At 42.4% G+C, this 21,059-nt stretch overlaps 2 protein-coding genes across 10 annotated transcripts in view; one reads left to right on the top strand and one right to left on the bottom strand.

Moving 5' to 3' along the window:
- Nucleotides 1-505: 505 nt before the first annotated feature.
- On the bottom strand, nucleotides 506-19,534 carry RWDD2A (RWD domain containing 2A). Of its 9 annotated transcripts, XM_075862081.1 has the most exons (5): nucleotides 19,224-19,359; nucleotides 16,831-17,123; nucleotides 13,198-13,257; nucleotides 3,830-4,061; nucleotides 506-1,298 (listed from the first exon to the last, which is right to left on the bottom strand). In XM_075862081.1, the coding sequence occupies exons 3-5, from the start codon at nucleotides 13,203-13,205 to the stop codon at nucleotides 630-632; spliced, it is 909 nt and encodes a 302-aa protein (XP_075718196.1). In that variant the 5' UTR covers nucleotides 13,206-13,257; nucleotides 16,831-17,123; nucleotides 19,224-19,359; the 3' UTR covers nucleotides 506-629. The 9 variants fall into 9 exon arrangements, with proteins under 9 accessions (XP_075718196.1, XP_075718198.1, XP_075718197.1 ...); XM_075862083.1 differs by lacking the exons at nucleotides 16,831-17,123; nucleotides 19,224-19,359 and adding an exon at nucleotides 19,402-19,534; XM_075862082.1 differs by lacking the exons at nucleotides 16,831-17,123; nucleotides 19,224-19,359 and adding an exon at nucleotides 19,416-19,534.
- Nucleotides 19,453-21,059, top strand: part of PGM3 (phosphoglucomutase 3) — a 31,263-nt gene continuing 29,656 nt past the window's right edge. Inside the window, exon 1 of the mRNA XM_075862078.1 lies at nucleotides 19,453-19,631. The gene's annotated coding sequence lies outside the window, so the exon portion shown is untranslated. The remainder of the gene's footprint in view (nucleotides 19,632-21,059) is intronic.

Below are 21,059 nucleotides of genomic sequence, written 5' to 3'. Positions count from 1 at the left end.
ATTTATGTGTTGAGCTTTGATCTGGTGCTGTATTTATGTACTGAACTTTGTTTTGATGCTGTATTTATGTACAGAGTCTGGTTCTGGTGTTGTATTTATGTGTTTTAATAAGTAATAGTGAGTTTTGTTCGGGTCCCGCATACATGTACTGAGCTTGGTCCTGGTGCTGTAGCTGTATGTGTATATATATATATATATATATATATATATACATACACACACACACACACACACACACACACACACACACACACACTGAGCTTTGTTCTGGTGCTGTATTTATGAATTAAGCTTGGTTCTGGTGCTGTATTTATGTACTGAGCTTAGTTCTGGTGCTGTATATATGTAATGAGTTTGGTTTTGGTCCTGTATATATGTACGGTGCTTGGTTCAGGCGCTGTATTTACGTACCATATCTAAGAATTAAGCTTAAATCTGATCCTGTATCTGTACACTAAACTCCATATTTAAACTTTGAGGGATGTTTCAAATAGCCGGGAGTCTGTTGTTACCACCAAAACATTTTTATTGAAACATTTTTATGTGGCTTCAAATCGTTGTATTTATGGGTACTGTAGTTTTCGTGTATGTTTTCTTATTGTTAACACCAACAAATATATCTGAACTGATCAACATTTCCCCTCAATGCCAAATAAAATCTTAAAGATATGGTCACTCTGGTGCTTTTGGAGGTATTCAAAAAACTGTCCTAGGGCCATATGGTAATCCTTCCTCAGTCCATAGTCTCCATGTGCCTCAAAAATCAGCTCTTCAAAGCATTGGAAAAGTCTTAGATGATCCAATGAATCAGTCACATTCTTGCTTTCGGTGTGCTTACACGAGATATGTTTCCAGTTGGGATAGCGAATGTCCCGCCAGAACTCCTCACATTGCTCCTTATCCCCCTCTATACATATCACGCCTGGTTTCCCTGTCAAGCAGAAACCTGTTAAGTGCAGTCGCTTTGCACAGTCCAAGATTTTTTTCCTTAATTCCTGCCGGTATATATGGTGGCTATAGATCCACATGCGATGGAAAGTAATAGAGACTTTTTTCATGTCTTTCTCATTCCCACTAGTGTGCTTGGATTTTTCCACATAGGAGGGGATATTTTCTGACAGCCACTGTATAGCATTAGTAATGCACAGATCTCCACGATCCATTGAACTGATAAAGGTTGCTAGACATTTATTGAGATCATGGTGCTGCAGCTTGTCCAAAGCACTAGACCGGACAAATAGCTGAGGCTCCTTTGTAGGGTAATTGAGAGGAAGATACACATGCAGCTCTGCTTTCACCTGTAAAACAGATATCCCTTTCATCACTAACAATGTGAACACAGGCATTATCTTATTGAGCTCTAGTATATATATATATATATATATATATATATAAAAACAAAGAAAAAGCAGCACCGTTCCTTCTGTGTAGGGTGCAAAAAATTCCCGCTCGGACACTCGACCAGTGTCCCAAATAACCAGCACACTCCAGGATACGAGACAGCACTCCAGTAGTACCCCATGGAGTAGGGCTGAAACGTTGCAAAAGGGGTGATTAAAGTGATCCTATTTTTCACTACTACTGGAGTGCTGTCTCGTATCTTGGAGTGTGCTATATATATATTACAGAACTAATATTTGTATGTACATCTACTACAGAAATCAGGTTTTCAACTCCTAAGACAATGGCCAAAGAACAAGGACGCGAAAAACATCATTAAAGGCTATGTACAACTTTGTAAGCAATTCTTTTTTAATTACATTAATGTATGTTGTGTTTAAAGAGGCTCTGTCACCAGATTTTGCAACCCCTATCTGCTATTGCAGCAGATCGGCGCTGCAATGTATATAAGAGTAACGTTTTTATTTTTAAAAAATGAGCATTTTTGGCCAAGTTATGACCATTTTCGTATTTATGCAAATGTGGCTTGCAAAAGTCCAACTGGGCATGTATTATGTGTGTTACATCTGGGCGTGTTTACTACTTTTACTAGCTGGGCGTTCTGACGAGAAGTATCATCCACTTCTCTTCAGAACGCCCAGCTTCTGGCAGTGCAGACACACAGCGTGTTCTCGAGAGATCACGCTGTGACGTCACTCACTTCCTGCCCCAGGTCCTGCATCGTGTCGGCCACATCGGCACCAGGGGCTACAGTTGATTCTGCAGCAGCATCAGCGTTTGCAGGTAAGTAGCTACATCGACTTACCTGCAAACGCCGATGCTGCTGCAGAATCAACTGTAGCCTCTGGTGCCGATGTGTCCTCGCTCGTCCGACACGATGCAGGACCTGGGGCAGGAAGTGAGTGAAGACACAGCGTGATCTCTCGAGAACACGCTGTGTCTACACTGCCAGAAGCTGGGTGTTCTGAAGAGAAGTGGATGATACTTCTCATCAGAACGCCCAGCTAGTAAAAGTAGTAAAAACGCCCCGATGTACGCACATAATACACGCCCAGTTGTACTTTTACTTTAAACACGCCCACTTGGACTTTTGCAAGCCTCATTTGCATAAATACGAAAATGGTCATAACTTGGCCAAAAATGCTCGTTTTCTAAAAATAAAAACGTTACTCTTATCTACATTGCAGCGCCTATCTGCTGCAATAGCAGATAGGGGTTGCAAAATCTGGTGACAGAGCCTCTTTAAGCAACTTTTACATTTTACTTTTATTTAAAAAAAATTTACTTTTTAAGATACAGCTTCTATGTATCCTGTATACATAGTAGCTGTATCATTCAATCTCAGCCGATTTGGCTCGGCTGAGAACGGGTCCTCTGTGTCTCTGAGACTGAGAATCCAGCTAAAATCGATCACATCTAAGTTTACTTCGATGTGATTGATATTAGGTAGATTCTGTGAGTCAGAGAAGCGGTACCAGCTCCTAGCCTTTTGATCCATTCTTTTATTTAATATCCACCGTACCTACCATAGAGGCAGCCCATGCGTCTGCTTTGGGGCACGTGGGATGAGGAGGCTGGCAAAGAACTGCTTCCCCAGCTCCCTGTTAGTAATAGTATTTGCCTACAGCTGTGACAAAAAAAAGATCACTACATTTTTACAGCTCCCATTGAGTTCAATACTAGCGGTATAATTACATATGCAGTGAGCTCCCCCTAGTGGTGGCTGCAGGCTGACAGGATTTTATCATTGAACTCTGGCTGTGTCAAGAGAAGCAAGGGATTTTCAGCTTTATGGGGGGGGGGGGGATTTATTTTTAGGCTCACGCCACTTGCACAGAAATGTGCGACTTCTTTTCACTTTGAAACCGCAGCCAGAACTTTAAAAAAACAAAACTACAGCCTGACAAATTTACTATAAAATATGCCAAAAACTGTCATAAATTATCGTGGAAATATACACCAGCTCATAGCACTTGAGCTGCACATAATTTAATTAAGGGGTGTGCGCCTCTTAATAAAAAAAATTGTAATCATAGCTCTGAGTTGGAGTAGAGCTGGAGAAGTCTTGCTATGGGGGCCTATGATTTCTTTGTACACCCCTGTCCAGTAACAGTTAAAGCAGATCAATCAGACAGGGCAGCATAAAAAAGTGACAGACATTGATTTCAGAGTGTTATCACCGAGTTAGCAAAGTTCTGTCGTTTTTACATCATATACTTACGGCGTGCTTATTGACACTTTTCTCTCTGTATACAGTAATAGGGAGAAGTGTCAATCAGCGGCTGGAGGGTGAACATATAAGACATGCGCCATAAATGTAAGATCTAAATACTCAGAAGCTACAGAACATTCATAACACAGACAAGGCAGCATAAATATGTGACAGATCCGCTATAAATAAACATACATACAAATGAACAATTCTTACCTTCAGATCCTGAGTTTTAACAAAAATGGAAAATTCAATAGATGGTGGCAGGGAATCATACGTTCCTTCTAAATACCTTCTTAGGATGGCAAGCGAATTCACACCATTGATGACAATGTCCTCTTTGCTAGGAAACATTGAGAAGAGCATTTCCATTTCTAAGAGCTGAAGTTCAAGGCATTCTCTCACACTTGTACTCATTATATTAAGCCTACAGGAGAATGGAACCGACCTAAACAAAGAAAACAAGTATATAGAATGATACATTTCAGGAAGCTTTGTATGAAGCACATTTTTTCTTCCACTTTACCATTTAGTGCCGACAGTGAGACTGTGCGGCTACATACCCTACTGGCAAGGGGAATAGTAATGCCCAGTTATTAATTTAGTCATACATTTCCAGGAAGGATAACAGAGGAACAGATCAATGCAGAGTTCTAACAAACGATGCTCCAGAATTGTTATTTCATGGGGAATACAAGAATTTACTGAAACCTTTTCAACTTTTCTACGGCAGTTTTCTGGCGTAGAAAAGTTTCAAAAATGTAGCCTTTTCCACCACTCTTATTTTATTCTCATAAAAAGCCCCAAGTATTAGCCACTACCATGCTTCTGATCTCTTTCAAGCAACCTTGCTTGTTACTATTCAAGGAGGCTACACTATGGAGCCCAAAAAAAAGACTGAAGTATTGACCCCAGCATGCCAAGTTGTCATATCTGTGCTTGAACCACTATGGCCATGCAGGAAAATTTCGGTAACCACAAAATTTTGGGGAAAAAGAAAGAAAAAAGTATTTCTAAAGTTTGTGTGCAGCGCTAATTCTTGTCATTCTGATAGTTGTAACACCAGCACCATCTAGTGGTAGTAGTAGGTACAGTTTATAGTAGGCAGTTTTGGTTCAATATACAGTATAACACGTCTGCTGATCTGTTTGATCTCTAAATAGGACACATTAAACATATTTTGCATCCAGATTGTTCCCTGGGTAAAGATCTTATTATTGGAGGTGCCGGATAAGGGCGCAGTGACATGCGGCAGATTTTGTTGCAGAGATTTCTGGTACTGAAAATCAGTCCTATGCTGCAGAAACAACCACAGTCAGATAAATGGAACCGATTTTTAGTCTGCAACAAACTCTGCCGCGTGTGACTGCATCCTTGATTTGTAAACCTTTGATAAATCAGGAAAAGCCGCTTTACCTGAATATTAAATCCTGTCTTTTATTGCCTTGTATTTAAGAAGAATAAAATTACACTGGGAAAAGTATTTCGCAACTCACAGATGTCGCTATTTCTTGGTTGCGGAATATTTTTCTCATTAGATTACATCTTCTATTTTTTCTGGTTTGTCACATTTAAAGGTTTCAGATCATAATTTTAACATAAGATAAAGACAACACGAGTGAACACAAAATGCAGCTTTTAACCTATTAGTGACCACCAATACGCCTTTTCATCGCCGCCACTAACGCTAGGCTAGGTTGCCACCTTTTCACAATGGCCTAATCAAAGTCCTGTACGGGGGTCCTGTGCGGGCTGGAGCTACTTCTCGAATAGTCGCGATTGAAAAAAAAAAGTGTGTATATATATATATATATATATATATATATATATACACACACACACATATATACACACACACACATCTGGTATCACTGCGATCGTAATGACCTGAACAATGAAGTTAACATAGTATTTAAACTCAAAGAAGGATGACAGAAAAAACGAATGCAAAAAACTACGTCGGAATGGTCATTATCTCCCTTGCCCCCCCCCCCCACCACATAAAAATTAAGGGGTAACTAAACTTTTAAAAAACTTTTGACATTTGATAGTGACATGTCATGAAGTGACATGTCTACCGCTTAAACCACGCGGTAGAAGCACTTGAGTGAGCGATGTGCCGCTTTGTTTCTGCACGGCTTCCCTCGGAGCGATGTACGCGCTCAATAGAAAGTCTGAGCCCTTACACCACTTGCTCAGCTTTTCAAAAAAAGCTGATCAGAAAAGAAGCGCTCACCCGAGTACTCGGATCCCCACCGATCAAAACCACTGAACAGCATTTTTCCTTCAATAAATGAAATAATTTAAAAACAGCATTTTGTATTTACTTGGGTTATCTTTGGCTAATATTAACCCCTTCGTGACCGACAGTACGCTAAGGCCACAGCTTTTTCACGGCAGCCTAGTCAAACGGGTGTTTCGTGCAGGCTGGAGCGAGTGCTCTGCTGTCTAATGACAGCCGGGCTCCTGATCAAACGGTAGCGATCGAAGTTTTATTCGATCGTGTCTGTTTAACCCGTTAAATGCTGCGGTCAATAGCGACATTTATCTAGTTTACAGAGGGAGGGAGCTCCAGCTCTCACCCATCGTCGGTCCGCAAATGCAATTTACACTGACAGGCAATAATGCTTTCGCATGCTAAGTATACCAAAGCGTTATACCTGTGATCAAAAGATTAAGGTCTCTTGAATGCGACCGTTGTGCCACTTGGGCCGTTTTTGACGGCATCCGAGTGGCACCAGATAGTCTTCACGGACCCATTCACTTTAGCAGGTGAAACGGGTCCGTGAAAAATGGTCCGAGTGAAAATAGAACATGTCCTATCTTTCCTTGGATCACTGACGGGACTCGGACGGCACACTCGGTTGTGTGCATGAGGCGTCACATGTCATTTAAACCGTATGGTGAACGCCGTGAAAAAGAAAAAAAATGCAAAAAACTATGGAGAAATTGCTTTTCTCATTGCCCCCCCCCCCAAAAGTAATAATAAAAGTACATCAATAAGTCCCATGTACCCCAAAAAAGACCAATGAAAACTACGTCTCGTTCCGCCAAAAACAAGCCCACATATCACTAAATTGACGGAAAACAAAAAAAGTTACGGCTCTTGGAAAGCGACGATACAAAAACAAAAAAAAATCAGCTTAAAAGTGTTTTTATTGTACAAAAGTCGTAAAACATAAAAGAACCTCTACATATGTAGTATCATCGTAATCGTACCGACCCATAGAACAAAGGTAACATGTTATTTATGCCGCACGGTGAACGGCATAAATGGCGGAATTGCTGTTTTTTTTTTCTTTCCCCCCCCAAAAATAAGTTCCTCAAAAAATTATATGTACCCAAAATGGTGCCATTAAAAAGTACAACTAATCCCGCAAGCCCTCATACAGCTATGTCGGTGGAAAAATAAAAAAGTTATAGCTCTTTAACCCCTTCCCGCATTTTCACGTACATGCACGTCGGGGAATGCAGCCAGTTCGCGCATTCCCACGTACATGTACGTGATGGAGATCGTGCGGGCACAGAAGCTGTGCTCGCACGATCGCCGCGGGAGCCCGGCTATGACTGACAGTCAGGCTCCCGCTGCAACTGCCGAGATTGAAGATTTCTGGCCGCCAACGGGTTGCCATGGCAGCCGGGTGTCTAACAAAGACCCCCAGGCCTGCCCTGGCTGTATGCCTATTATGCCGCGCCAGAGGCATGGCCTGATAGATTGCCTGTCAGTTTTACACTGACAGGCAATAATGCTTTAGTATACTAAGTATACCAAAGCATTATAGCAGCGATCAGAAGATCGCATGGTGATGTCCACTAGTGGGACTTAAATAAATAATTAAAAACAGTCAAATAAAGTTTTTGAAAATATAAAAAAAAAAACGTGAACAGTAAAAATAAAATAAAACATAATTTTTTCCATAAGAAGTGGTTTTATTTAATAAAAGTGTAAAAATAAACATGAAAAGTACACATATGTGGTATCGCTGCGATCATAACAACACAAAGAATAAAGTTCACACATTAAACGGTATACTGAACGACGTACAAAAAAAACCGCTAAAAACAATGTTAAAATCGCTTTTTTTCTGCATTGCCCCACCAAAAAAATATAATAAAAATGAATCAATAAGTCCCATGCACCCCAAAATAGTAACGATGAAAACTCCACTTTGTCCCGCAAAAAACAAGCCTTCATATGGCGATATCAACGGAGAAATAATACAGTTATGGCTCTTGGAATGCGGTTATGCCAAAATGTATTATTTTTGTTTAAAAGGTTTTTTATTGTGCAAACGTAGTAAAACATAAAAAACCTAAACATATGTGGTATCGTCGTAATCGTACCGACCCATAGAATAAAGGTAACATGGTATTTATGCCGCATATTGAATGGCGTAAATGTAAAAAGCTAAAAACAATGCAGGAATAGCGGGGTTTTTTCAATTCCCTTCCCCCAAAAAAGTTAATAAAAGTTAATCAATATAATATGTATTGCAGTATATTGTTATTCTTACAGGCTTCTGTAACAGAGCGATCGCTGTACCTGTCCGTTAGTCCCGGGTGTCAGCTGTAATACACAGCCAACACCCGCAGCGTATGGAGCGGGCTCAGCACGTGAGCCGGCTCCATACATCAACCCCCGCACCATGACGTGCTATTAAGTCATAGTGCGCAAAGGGGTTAATGCGCAGCGGATGGTTCAAAGTGAAAATTGCATTTTTCCACTGATACGCCATTTTAGTGCATAATATGTTGTGCCCAGTTTGTGCCACAGAAGACAAATACCTCATAAAACGTTAAGTGGGTTCTCTCGGGTATGGCGATGCCATATATGTGGGCGCAAACTGCTGCTTGTGCACGCTGCAGGGCTCAGAAGGGAGGGAACGCCATTTTGCTTTTGGAGTGCAGATTTTGCTTGGCAGTAGTTTTGTTTGGGGTTTTGCTGGTATTTCAGTTTATAATTTTGGGGTATGTGTAATCTGTGCGGAGAACATCAGGGCATAATAAGAGGGTATAATAATGGGGTAAATAAATAATATTTCATAGATGTGTGGCCGGTGTCGCACTGATAAATGGTGTCGGATGTTACCCGCTTTTGGAACACTCTGCACATTTTGCATCGTTATATTCTGAAAGCCAGAACTTTTTTATTTTTTCACCACCGGAGCCCTGTGAGGGCTTATTTGTGGCGGGACAATCTGTAGTTTTCATTGGTACCATTTTGGGGTACATGCGATTTTTTTTGATCACTTTTTATTCAATTTTTTTGCAATCCTGAGCAAAAAACAGGAATTCTGACACCATTTTTTAGGTTTTCTTTTTGTGGCGCTCACCGTACGCTATAAATGACATTTTTACTTTATTCTGCGGGTTGGTACGGTTACGGCGATACCATATGTATATAGGTTTGGTCCTTTTTCTTAGCGTTTGCACAATAAAATGACTTATTTATAAAAAAAATAAAAATTCTGTGTCACCATATTCTGAGAGCCATCATTTTTTTATTTTTTAGTCAAAAAAGCTGTGTAAGGGCTTGTTTTTTGCGGGACGGGTTGTAGTTTTTATTGGTACTATTTTTGGGTACATGCGACTTTTTGATCACTTTTTATTCTTTATTTAGGGAGCGGTGGTGACTAAAAAAATTGTGATTCTGTCGTAGTTTTTTATTGATTTTTTTTGGGGTGTTCACCGTGCGGGAAAAATAACATTATAGTTTTATAGTTGGGGTCGTTACGAACGCGGTGATACTAAATATGTGTACTTTTTTAACGTGTTCATTTTTTTTCTATAATAAAAGTCTTATTATAGGAAAAAAAGCATTTAGTGTTTATAGAACTTATAACTTTTATTTTTACACTTTTTTTAAAACATTTTTATAACTTTTTTCACTTGTCCCACTAGGGGACACTTAGTCTTGCAGCTTTGATCGCTGCTAGAGTACATTACACTCACAACTGTCATTGTGACGTGACTGTCACTCTGACAGGAATCCTCGGAGGACCGGCCGGAGGCTGCTCCTCCGAGGCTTCCGTACATGGCAACACGGAGGTCATTATCTGACCTCCGATTGCCGTGACAAGCATCGGTAGCCCCCACGATCACTTCGTGGGGGCTGCCGATGTGCTTCAAACCACTTAAATGCGGCGACGGAAATCCGTCGCCGCACTTAAGGGGTTAATTGCCGAAAGCAGCGGCGATGGTCCGCTTTCCGGCGAGACTGATGTGACAGCTGTCTAGGACAGCTGTCAGCGCGCGCCTGTCACTCCGTGTTTACACAGAGTGATAGTTTGAAATGCTGACGAAAATGAACGTCCTGGTGCGGGAACTAGCAGCCGACCAGGACGTTCATTTTCGTCCTTGGTCGTGAAAGGGTTAAGGAGATTTTAAAAAAAAAAACAACCAAAAAAATAAATAAATAATAAAAAAAGTCCAAAAAAGTCATTATTTTGCATAAAATATATTTTATTGCCCCTACAGTAAATAAAAACAAAAAACCTACACAGATTAGGTTTCTAAACGACCGTAATAACCTGAAGAATTAATAGAATGGGTTATTTAACTGAAACGTGAACGGGATAAAAAAGAAACGAGAAAAACAATGCACAGAATCGCTTTTTCTTATATTCACGCCGTAAAAATATTTTTTTTCTACCTCCAAACTATGAAAAAAAATAATACAATTTCTCCCACATAAAACAAGGCCTCATACAGCCACGTCAATGAACAAATTAAAAAAGTTATGGCTGCCGAAATGCAGAGGTAAAAACTGAAAAATGTAGCATATAAACAACAATTGTCACCTGTACATGGGATATATAATAAATCTTAGAAATCTAGTGGTCCCGCTGCTGGGACCCTTGCCGATTACTAGTATGGGAGTCCCGTGTACGCATTGCCTCCTCACCAGCACATCTCCGGTAAGGAGGAATATGTATGGAATGGAGGTCGAGTATGTGGGCTGCCGCTCCATACATCTCTAGGGGAACTACAGAAACAGCCGAGTGAGAGCTGGGGGTCTCAGCTGTGGTGCACTAGTGATCTAATATTTATTACTTATCCTGTGGTCCCCTATTCATTTGAATGAGCGTCAAGAATCACTACATGCTAAGAACAGGTGGCCCGCAGGGTTTCAATAGCCGGACCCAGAGGAATCTGCTGATCAGCACGACAGCTTTGATATCAAGAGAGGCTGTCCATATAATATATATATATATATATATATATATATAACTCGCCATGCAGCATCACATTTATATGGCGTCTCCAAAGCAGTTGACAGCTGATTGTGGAGACTCCATCAGCGAGACCTTCATGATCAGCTGTTTGCCGGTAGACCTACAAAGTGACAGGGAGTTATCAAAATCAGAAAGTGAATCTGCCAAATTTTGTCTCACTATTATCCTACAATAAAATATTTATTTACTTTTTTCAGTCCCCCCTAGGGAAAAGATTAGCTAGATTGCTCATATACCGTATTTTTCGGACTATAAGACGCACCTGACCATAAGAGGCACCCAGGTTTTAGACAACAGAAAATAAGGAAAAAATTATTTGTTAAAAAATTATTTATTCTGTTTCACCACATTCTGGGAGGCAAAAATTTTTTTATATTTTTTTCATCGATTGAGGGGTGTGAGGGCTTATTTTTTGCGGGACGAGCAGTAGTTTTATTGGCACCATTTTTTGGTACATACGATTTTTTTGATTTCATATTTTAAGCACTAAGGTGACCAAAAAAATATTTTGATGTTTTACATTTTTAAACTTACCGTGCGAATTAAATAATGGTATATTGTAATAGATCGGACTTTTAGGCTGAGTTCACACGAGCATGTTACGTCCGTAATGGACAGACGTATTTCGGCCGCAAGTCCCGGACCGAACACAGTGCAAGGAGCCGGGCTCCTAGCATCATACTTATGTACGACGCTAGGAGTCCCTGCTTCGCTGCCGGACAACTGTCCCGTACTATAATCATGTTTTCAGTATGGGACAGTAGTTCCACGGAGAGGCAGGGACTCCTAGCATCGTACATAACTATGATGCTAGGAGCCCGGCTCCCTGCACTGTGTTCGGTCCAGGACTTGTCAGATTTGAAAAATAGGGCTCTGTCAGGAAAGTCTAAACAGTCTGCAGCGGGAAGGGGTCATTTCATAAAACTTTTGACATAATATAGACATGTCAGGAGTTCTCATTGGTAGTGGTCCGGGTGCGGAGACCCTCACTGATAGCTGAAAAGAAGGGGCAGAGTCGGTCAGCCGAGCGCAGTGCCCCTACAGCTGTAATGGGATAACTTTGGCTCTTTTAGGAAAGAATGAGTTAACTGAAGACGGGCACATAGATTTCGATCAGCTCCTCTTCAGCTAATCCCACCTCAGGGACACGTTAAAAGTTTTATGAAACGACACTCTAAGGCCAGATTCACACGAGCGTGCCCATTTTGCCTGCGTAAAAAACACTGTGTTTTTCATGCGTTGCAGTTCCGTGTGTCATCAGTTTTTGATGTCAGTGTTAGTGCACATTTTTTTTTTTCATTTTTTTTTTTCTCTGCATTTTTCTCTGCATTTCTTTAGCATTTCTTTAGCAACTGGTGCGTGAAGCACGGACAGCACACGGAAGACATCTGTATGCTGTCTGTGATTTTCATGCACCCATTGACTTCAATGGGTGCGTGGTGCGCAAAAATGCACCAAAGTAGGACATGCAGTGAGTTTGACGCAAGACATACACTGCATGAAAAACAATACGTCTGAATAGCCCCATTGAATTGCATAGGTCCGTGCGACACGTGGGCGTATTCAACGTTCGTGTGAATAAGGCCTAATGCTGAGTTCACATGGTGAGGATATGCTGCGTAAGGGCACACAGCATATCCGCCATGTGCGCTGCATGGAATTCCGGATGAAAACCACACCAAACTGTGGTGCAGTTTTTCACCCGGAATGTCCCCCGCGGAAAACTGCAGCACTGCTAGCAGGCCGGCCTTCTGGGATGACCTATCGTCCCAGGAGACCGCTGCAGCCTGTGATTGGCTGCAGCGGCTGTAACATGGGATGAAGCAAGAAGTAGAAAAGAGAGGCGGCACTCCAAACAGATGTCGTCAGAAAAGTGGATTTATTCCCCCATCAGTGCAGTAAACAGTGCAACGTTTCAGCTGCTCAACGTTGCACTGTTAACTGCACTGATTGGAGAATAAATCCACTTTTCTGACGACATCTGTTTGGAGTGCCGCCTCTCTTTTCTTCTTCTTGTTTGGACATTGTGGGATTTAAAAGTCAGATCCCTGGAGGTCGGCACCCATCTGGGCCCTGGAGGCTTCTTTTGTTCTGCTGTGCTGCTCACACTCTCTTTCCTTTAAATGGGATGAAGCGTCATTTCCAGGAGGCCGTGCTGGAGGGAGGAACACAGACTTCTGGGTAAGTATCAGGCTTTTTTTTTTTTTTTACAGGAGTTGTATTTTTTGCTGCGGGATCTCTGCGAACCCGCCGAACACAAAGCAACAGCTGCTATATGTTGCGGGATTTAGCTCTTCATTGAATTCAATGGGGAATACCCCCAATAAATAAGATCTAAATTTTACTTACCTGAACATTTATTTTTCTCAAAATCTAAAGGCAGCACTGATGGGTAAATGAGAACTGCTCCTAATTAGGACAGAAGAACAAGCAAGGGTTAATATAAACAATTAATTAACAACTGCTGTCCCGTTAAATACTCCCCCAAGACAAGGAAGAGGCGTGTTTTTTTTATTTAGCAAAACAAAATTTATTGAGAGGGAAATTCAGCAGTGCTGCTTTTGGACTTCGAGAAAAATAAATTTTCAGGTAAGTAAAATTTAGATCTTTCTCTAGTCCCTCAGACACCACTGATGGGATTTAATAAGCAAAAATCAAAGGGGAGAGAAGAATTTGCAGGACTAGATACTACACTATTGCCAAAGGCTGAGCTAGCGGAGGAGACGTCCAGCCTGTAGTGTTTAGCAAAGGTATTGGAAGTCCTGATGCTGCTTGGCAAATCTGGTCCAAGGACAGTCAAGCAAATTCCGCCCAGGAGGTTGCTGTAGACCTTGTGGAGTGTGCATTAACCCGCAAGCGTGAAGGAAGACCAAGTGCTCTATAAGCTCCGGAGACCACATTTTTTATCCATCTGGATAAGGAGGCTCCACTGAATTTTAGACCATTTCTGGGACCTGTATGTTGGAGAAACAGAGATTCATCCTTCCTAATGGTTTTTAGTTTTTTCAATATAGACCAATACTGCTCATCTGACATCCAATGTATGAAGCAACATTTGTTGATCATTTTGAGGCGAAGAGCATAATGCAGGAAGGAAGAACTCTTGATTTAAGTTCGCAGTTGAGGCAACCTTATGTAAAAAGGGCGGAACAGTTCTTAATATTAGACAGTCAGGTCTAACTTGAAGATAGGGCTCTCTGCAGGATAAGGTTTGAAGCTCTCCAAGTCTTCTGGCAATGGATATTGCAACCAAAAACAGGACCTTTTCAGAAAGAGACTTTAAGGGCACCTCTTGAATTGGCTCAAAGGGAGATCCTGATAGGTAATGAAGAATGAGTCCTAGGTCCCTGAGAAGACAAGGAGGTCTAACTGGAGGACGAAGATTTTTCGAAGCCCTAAAGACTCTTCTGATTAACGGCTGGTTTGAAAATTCATTGTTGCACAGAGAATTAATTGCCACAAACTGGACCTTTAAGGTAGAAGGCCTTAGACCTTTGCCAAATCCCTTTTGTAGAAAGGATAATCGATCGGGAACTTTAGGTGAAGAAATATTATTGGATTGGCACCAGGCTGAAAAGACTCTCCATACGAGCTGAAAGAAGTGTGGTAATTACTGTGGGACACAGCCCCAGATGACTCAAAGATTCCTTCTCAATCTCCACGGCGTAAGATGAATTTTTTGTGGTGCAGGATGAAGGAAACCCCTCGGGGATAGATCATCTGGAACCAGTGGTCATTTCCAGAATTCGCCTTGGCTCAGGCTCATCAGCAAGGGAAACCACACTCTGTGAGGCCAATAGGGTATAATCAAGATGGCTTCTCCTCCTTCAATTTCCAAAGTACCCTCTGGATTAGGGGAAAGGGTGGAAAAATGTAAACAAACATTTTGTTCCACTGGAGAGAGAGTGCATCTACCACAGGGAGTGGATCCACCTTGGAAAGAACTTAAGCAATTTCGTATTCTGCTTGGTCGCCATAAGATCTATCTGAGGGGTTCCAAAGACATTCACGACCTGTTGAAAAATTAATGGGTTGAGAGACCACTCTCCTGGTTTGAGAGAGGAACGTCTCAGGAGATCCGCCTAGACGTTGGAAACTCCCCATAGGTGGGCTGCAGACAAAGTGACATCCAACTTCTCTGCCCAAGACATGACGTTGTCGCATAAGTTGCTCAGTGATCTGCTCCGAGTGCCTCCTTGCTTGTTTAAGTAATACACGCATACCAGGTTGTCTGATTGGATTGTCATCTGTGTGTTGACCAGAAGATTGCGGAAATGTTGTAGTGCTAGGAAATCGCTTTCATTTCCCACAGGTTGGAGGAGAGGGTTCTGTCCTGAAGATTCCGCAGACCTTGAGTCCAGAGACAGTCCAGATGGGCACCCCACCCTGAAGAGGAGTCGTCTGTTGTCAACCAGAGAGGATGTTCGTATTTGAGGGATTTGCCCCTGCGAATATTATTCTCCACTAACCACCACCTGAGACTGGAACAAGTGTATGGCTGGAGAGTTAGAGACTTGTCTACGCCTGTGGGAGATTTGTTCCGTACTGAAAGTATATTGTATTGCAGAATCCTGAAGTGGGCTTTTTCCCAGGGTACTAGTATTACCGAGGTTAGGAGACGCAGAACTCTCATAGCTCTTCCGTTTGTAGTCTTCAGACTCTTGGCTAGAAAAGAGACTGATTGTTTGATCTTTTGAAGCCTCTGAGATGGGAGAGTGATGAGTCTAGGTTGAATCCCAGAAATTGGAAGTGACTGGTTGGATTAAATAATTACTTTTTCCAATTCATCAGGAAGCCTAGCTCTTGAAGGAGAGATACAGTTTCTGTCACATCTCTGAGAAGCTGGTCTTTTGGTGGAAGCCAAGATTAACCAATCGTGTAGGTACAGGATGATCTGAACTCCTTAAAGACGAAGTGCCTCTGCCAGCACAACTGTGATCTTTGTAAATACCTGGGGGGCAGATGTAATCCCGAACAGGAGGCAGGTCAATTGATAGTGAAGAAGATGTTTTTCTTTGCGTACAGCAATTCTGAGGAACTTTCTGTCTTTCTTACGAATAGGGATGTCGAGATATGCATCCACTAGGTCTATTTTTGCCATATAGTCCCCCTGCTGAAGAATGGCAATGGCAGATTTTATGGAATCCATCTTGAATAGAATTTTCCTGAGATGTCTGTTCAGAAAACGAAAGTCTAGGACTAGTCTACACTTGTTTTCTGGTTTTGGGACAGCAAAAACCACTGAATAAACTCCCAACCCTTGTTCTTGTACTGGAACTTCTTCTAATGCGCTTTGTCTAGAAACTCTGAAACAAGGGTGAATATGTGAGTTTTTTTGGCGGAGACAACCACCCATCTGTTTGGAGGAAGTTGAGAAAATTCTAGAGCAAAGCCCCTTTTTATTGATGAGAGTACCCAGGCATCTGTGGTGATGTCGTCCCAGTGTGGAGCAAAATCTGTTAACCGGGCTCCTACAGGTAACAGAAATACGTTTTCGGTTTTCTATTCCCTGGAGCAGCAGGGTTTTCACGTGTAAGCCTGTATCCTGTACTTTGCCTGAAGGGTCTCTGAAAGGGCCATCTGCCTCTTCCCCTTTGTTTTGGAAAACTGCAGTTCCAAGTTCTGTTAGGAACCTGTCGAAACGAATTCCCTTTATCTTCACTCAGATTCTTCAAGACATCCTTGAGATCTTTTCTGAAGAGAGAAGAACGGTGAAAGGGAAGCGAGCAGAAATGATGACTGGAAGCCACATCTTCTGACCACAGCTTGATCCATGGCGCTATACGGGCAGAATTTGATAACATCAGATTAGTCTGAGTGTATCTACAGGAAAATCACGTAGAAAATCAGCTGTAAGATTAAGAGTATATAAATCTTTAAAAATGTCTTCTCTAGAAACACCATCAAAGACATCACGACCCATTTGACTCAACCATAGCCTGAGTGCACGAGCGACCGTCACCACAGCCAGAGAGGACTTACGGATTGGAGCAGAAACCTGGTAACTTCTCCTTGCATGGAGTCTTCTTTCCTTTCAAGTGGCTCTTTCAGGAAGGATGATTCATCAGTTGGAAAGACTGATTTTTTTTTTTACAATCTTGCCATATGGAGGTCCACCTTTGGAGGGAGTTCCGACTCCTCCGATTCTTTAGGGTTTATTTAATAAACAGCCCGAAACCTTGACCCGACATCTAATTTTTTCTTCGGATTGTCCCAGCCCAGTTCAAAGAGATTTTTGAGCTCCGGGTGACTAGGCAGTACATTCGACTTTTTTTCTAGGGAAATAGAAAAGAGAATCTTTGTTAACAATATCCCTATGGGATTCATCAGTTTCCATAACCCCTTTAACAGCCTTGATAAGTTTAGAAGATTTATCTTTATGGAACAGAAAGTACTCTTCAGAAACATCTGCATCAGAACCATCTGATATTTCACCTTCGGACCAGACTATAGTCTCAGATTCAGAGGAGGAAGGAGTTTTTTTATTATGACAGTTAGACCCTCTATGATGTTTTTTAGATTTTTTTTCTTTTCTTAGATTCCACTTTGTCGAACGCCTTAGACAGATGGCTTTGGAACCATTGAAAAAACTCCTTAGTCCCTAGTGCAAGGTGATCCTCGGAGGAGTGTGAGCACTGAACACAGATCAGTGGTACACGAATCAGGTAAGGGCTGTTGACAACTGGTACAAGCCTTATGTCTAGTTTTCATTTTCCCTTGTTCTTAGCTGGATATCTATGGGAACAGACAAATACCATAAGAACATGAATGGTACCAGAAAAGTAAATGTATCCATAAGCATAACACAAAGCTCTAATATACAATACAACATCCCCTTTGTATAGAGAGAAAGCAGGAGACCACGCACCTTGTACGCTCCACGGCTCGGCTGCCCGGCATGTGCCGATGTGTAATAAAAGTGAGAGGCTTTTAGATCTCCCGCCCTGCCCAGAGAAGGCAGCTCCTGTAGAAGTGGGGTACAAATGTATGCGGAAGCGATACTCACAACACCGCTGGCGTGTACAGAAGCTGTGACCGCGCACTCTCCACTGCCCCACTTCCTATAGAGGATTCCGATAGTCAGAAGTGGGGCACACATGGTTTTCCAAGCCATAGCCAGGTACTCTCAGCGCACGTAGAATGACAAAGGAGGGGATGAGGCTACGACCGCCTAGAGCAGTGCCACGGCTACCTAACCGGGGGCGAGTAGAGAGCCGATCCCGAGATGGATAACAGGACCTCCTAATTAGGACAGAACAAAAAACACGCCTCTTCCTTGTCTTGGAGGAGTATTTAAAGGGACAGCAACTGTTAATTATTGTTTATATTAACCCTAGCGAGTCCTTCTGTCCTAATTAGGTGCAGTCCTCATTTACCCATCAGTGCTGCCTGAAGGACGAGAGAAATACAAATACAATTGACATGCTGCGGAATAAAAATCCGCACCGCAGGTCAATTTCTGAGCATTTTTTCTGCTCAGTATTTACGCAGCGCGTGGATCTCACATCTTTGCTGCTACTGTATTATGCTGCATATTTTCTGCAACAACTTCCATTGCGGAAAATCCACAGTATTTACGCTACGTGTGAACTCACCCTATCTAGGGCTAGATCTAGACTTTTTAGCACTACTACAAAAAAAATAACACTGAAATCGGTCCTCAGAAATGTATTGAGTATTAAAGATCTCTACCATATTGCTGCAGTAAAGCGAGTCACCAGTGTGTTTTTAATCGCTACATGCTGGGATTTATGAACCATTTTAATAACTTGTAACTACTTTTTTTTCCCCCTCCATCGTGTAACATGAAAATCACTTGGAAATCTCTAAGGGTATGTGCACACGGCCTATTTACGGACGTAAATCGGGCGTTTTTGCCCCGAATTACGCCCGAAAATAGCGCCTCAATAGCGCGGACAAACATCTGCCCATTGAAAGAAATGGGCAGACGTTTGTCTGTTCACACGAGGCGTATATTTACGCGCCGCTGTCAAAAGACGGCGCGTAAATAGACGCCCGCGTCAAAGAAGTGACCTGTCACTACTTTGGCCGTAATTAGAGCCGTTATTCATTGACTCCAATGAATAGCAGCGCTAATTACGGCCGTAATTGACGCGGCGTTCAAGCGCCTGCACATGCCGGTACGGCTGAAATTACGGGGATGTTTTCAGGCTGAAACATCCCCGTAATTTCAGCCGTAACGGACGCCCTCGTGTGAACATACCCTAAAGGTTTTGATCACTGTATAGAAAGAAGTCTTTCATCAAAGCCTGTGTATAGTCCAAATGAATGAATGTGATATAGGGACCCTGGTGAAATTGTAACCGTTGCACCCCCTGCTGTTACAATACTGTATTACCGTCAGCCATACTCACACCGTGACACGTTTACGTTAGCATATTGCTTTATGTTTTTCTTGCCTAATGTTCAGGACCAAGAGACACCTCCCCAGCACAGAGCGCTGCTTCCAGTGACTGACGCGCTATCTACCACGTGACATAACCGCTATACACACCATGTACAACGTGAGCAACGATAACGAAACTAACCGACCTGTGCCACCTCACCTTATCCCGCCCCTAGAGTCCTGATTGGCTCCCGTGATCACCGCCCCTTCCTATCCAGCACACATGGTGGGCGGTGCCAGGAGACGCTGGACGCAGAGCCTAGCAGCGCTACGACACCAGAGCTGGTGACGTCACCGCCGTTTAGTCCCTCCTGCATCCTTCATCTGCCTACGTCACCCGGGGATCGTCACTTTCCTGACTGGGAGAGGAGAGAAGGTAGGAACAGGATGCAGTTTGCAGTTTGCTGCCTATAGAAGGGGCTTATGGGTGCCCTGTTACAGTCCTGTAAATAGTGCTGGTTTAGGGTTGGATGTGGTCGCTTGCACTGTGCATGTTATCTATAACTAACATTCCCTATCAGGAAGTACATCAGTAATGTAACCATTTGTCTTTTTTTTAATTTGGTGATATCCACAAGCTCATGCATTAGTACTGTCACTTGCATATGGATTGAACCATTCTTTATCATTTTAGTCTTCATTCACTGTCTGGGTGCGTAATATTCAGAACACTGTGCACACTTGAGATCTATGAACGCAGTTTTGACTGCATTATAAAGATGGTGTTTATATCCATGCCATGTTTAGAAACACTTTTACCTTCCAAAACAAACATTAGTTTATGTGGCTTTCAAGTCCTATACTGATGCAACTGATTTATTAAATATTTATATAAATATTCTGCATAAAACATGGAGATGTCTGTGGTTTGCAACGTGACTGTCTGTACACCTCAATGTTAAAAGTTCTCAGAAACGGGAGTGTGGCCGTGCCACGACTGGTGAGGCATACTCCGCTTATGGTACATTTCTCAAGAATGGCGACCGGTGGAGCTGTACACCCGCCTGGCAGAGCCATGTAGTGTGCGCTGTATTCTCTAACATAGTCTACATTCATTATAACAATCTGTACTTTTCAACTGACTAATGGTTGGGCACCCGATTTTCAAATACATGCTGAAGGGGTAACAATCTGCAGAGATGTGTCATTCTGTAAACAGGACGGGCAACTCCCATCTACTTGCTAGTCTGGTTTTGAATGCTTTTGTGTATTATCTAAAGCAGTGGAGCCCAATCAGCATGACAGCTGTGTAGTCCGGGCACCACTGTCTCACTTATATGGTCATTGTGGTTGGCACTGTGGCACTAGTTTTTCCTCACACTGCTGCCCAGAGCTCACAATAACACCATTGATGTCTGTAAAGGATCCTGCACCCTATCAATACGGTCTCGTGCGTATTTATACTGTTTAGTTCTGTTTAGGTGGCAGGATGGCGCTGACGGCGCAATATTACAGTGGATAAGAAGAAACTTTTAAAACATTTCCATATGAACTTCTTTAAACTCTTGTACTAAGCTGCCAGCACAGGACCACCGGATGGCACCTAATGATGTCAGTTAGGTGCCGGCACACTGAGCCCGGAAGACTCTATGTGATCGCCTGTGTGCCATGCACTGAAGAAAGTGAGTGGACACCGCTGTAATACTGTGCACAGCCTCAACGAATCCGACAGCATTGTGCCGCACAGATCTGTACAAGCAATAAAGGGGAAGCAGCGCTCAAAGGAGCACCGCTCCCCGTTTAAACCGCTTGTCGGCGGGGTACCAAGAGTCAGACCTCCGCAAATCAGAGGATGATGGCCTAT

The sequence above is a fragment of the Rhinoderma darwinii genome, chromosome 4, assembly GCF_050947455.1.
Source record: "Rhinoderma darwinii isolate aRhiDar2 chromosome 4, aRhiDar2.hap1, whole genome shotgun sequence".
Lineage (NCBI taxonomy): Eukaryota > Metazoa > Chordata > Amphibia > Anura > Rhinodermatidae > Rhinoderma > Rhinoderma darwinii.
The sequence above is the reverse complement of the archived record's forward strand: the minus strand, read 5'-3'. Positions and strand labels throughout refer to the sequence as shown.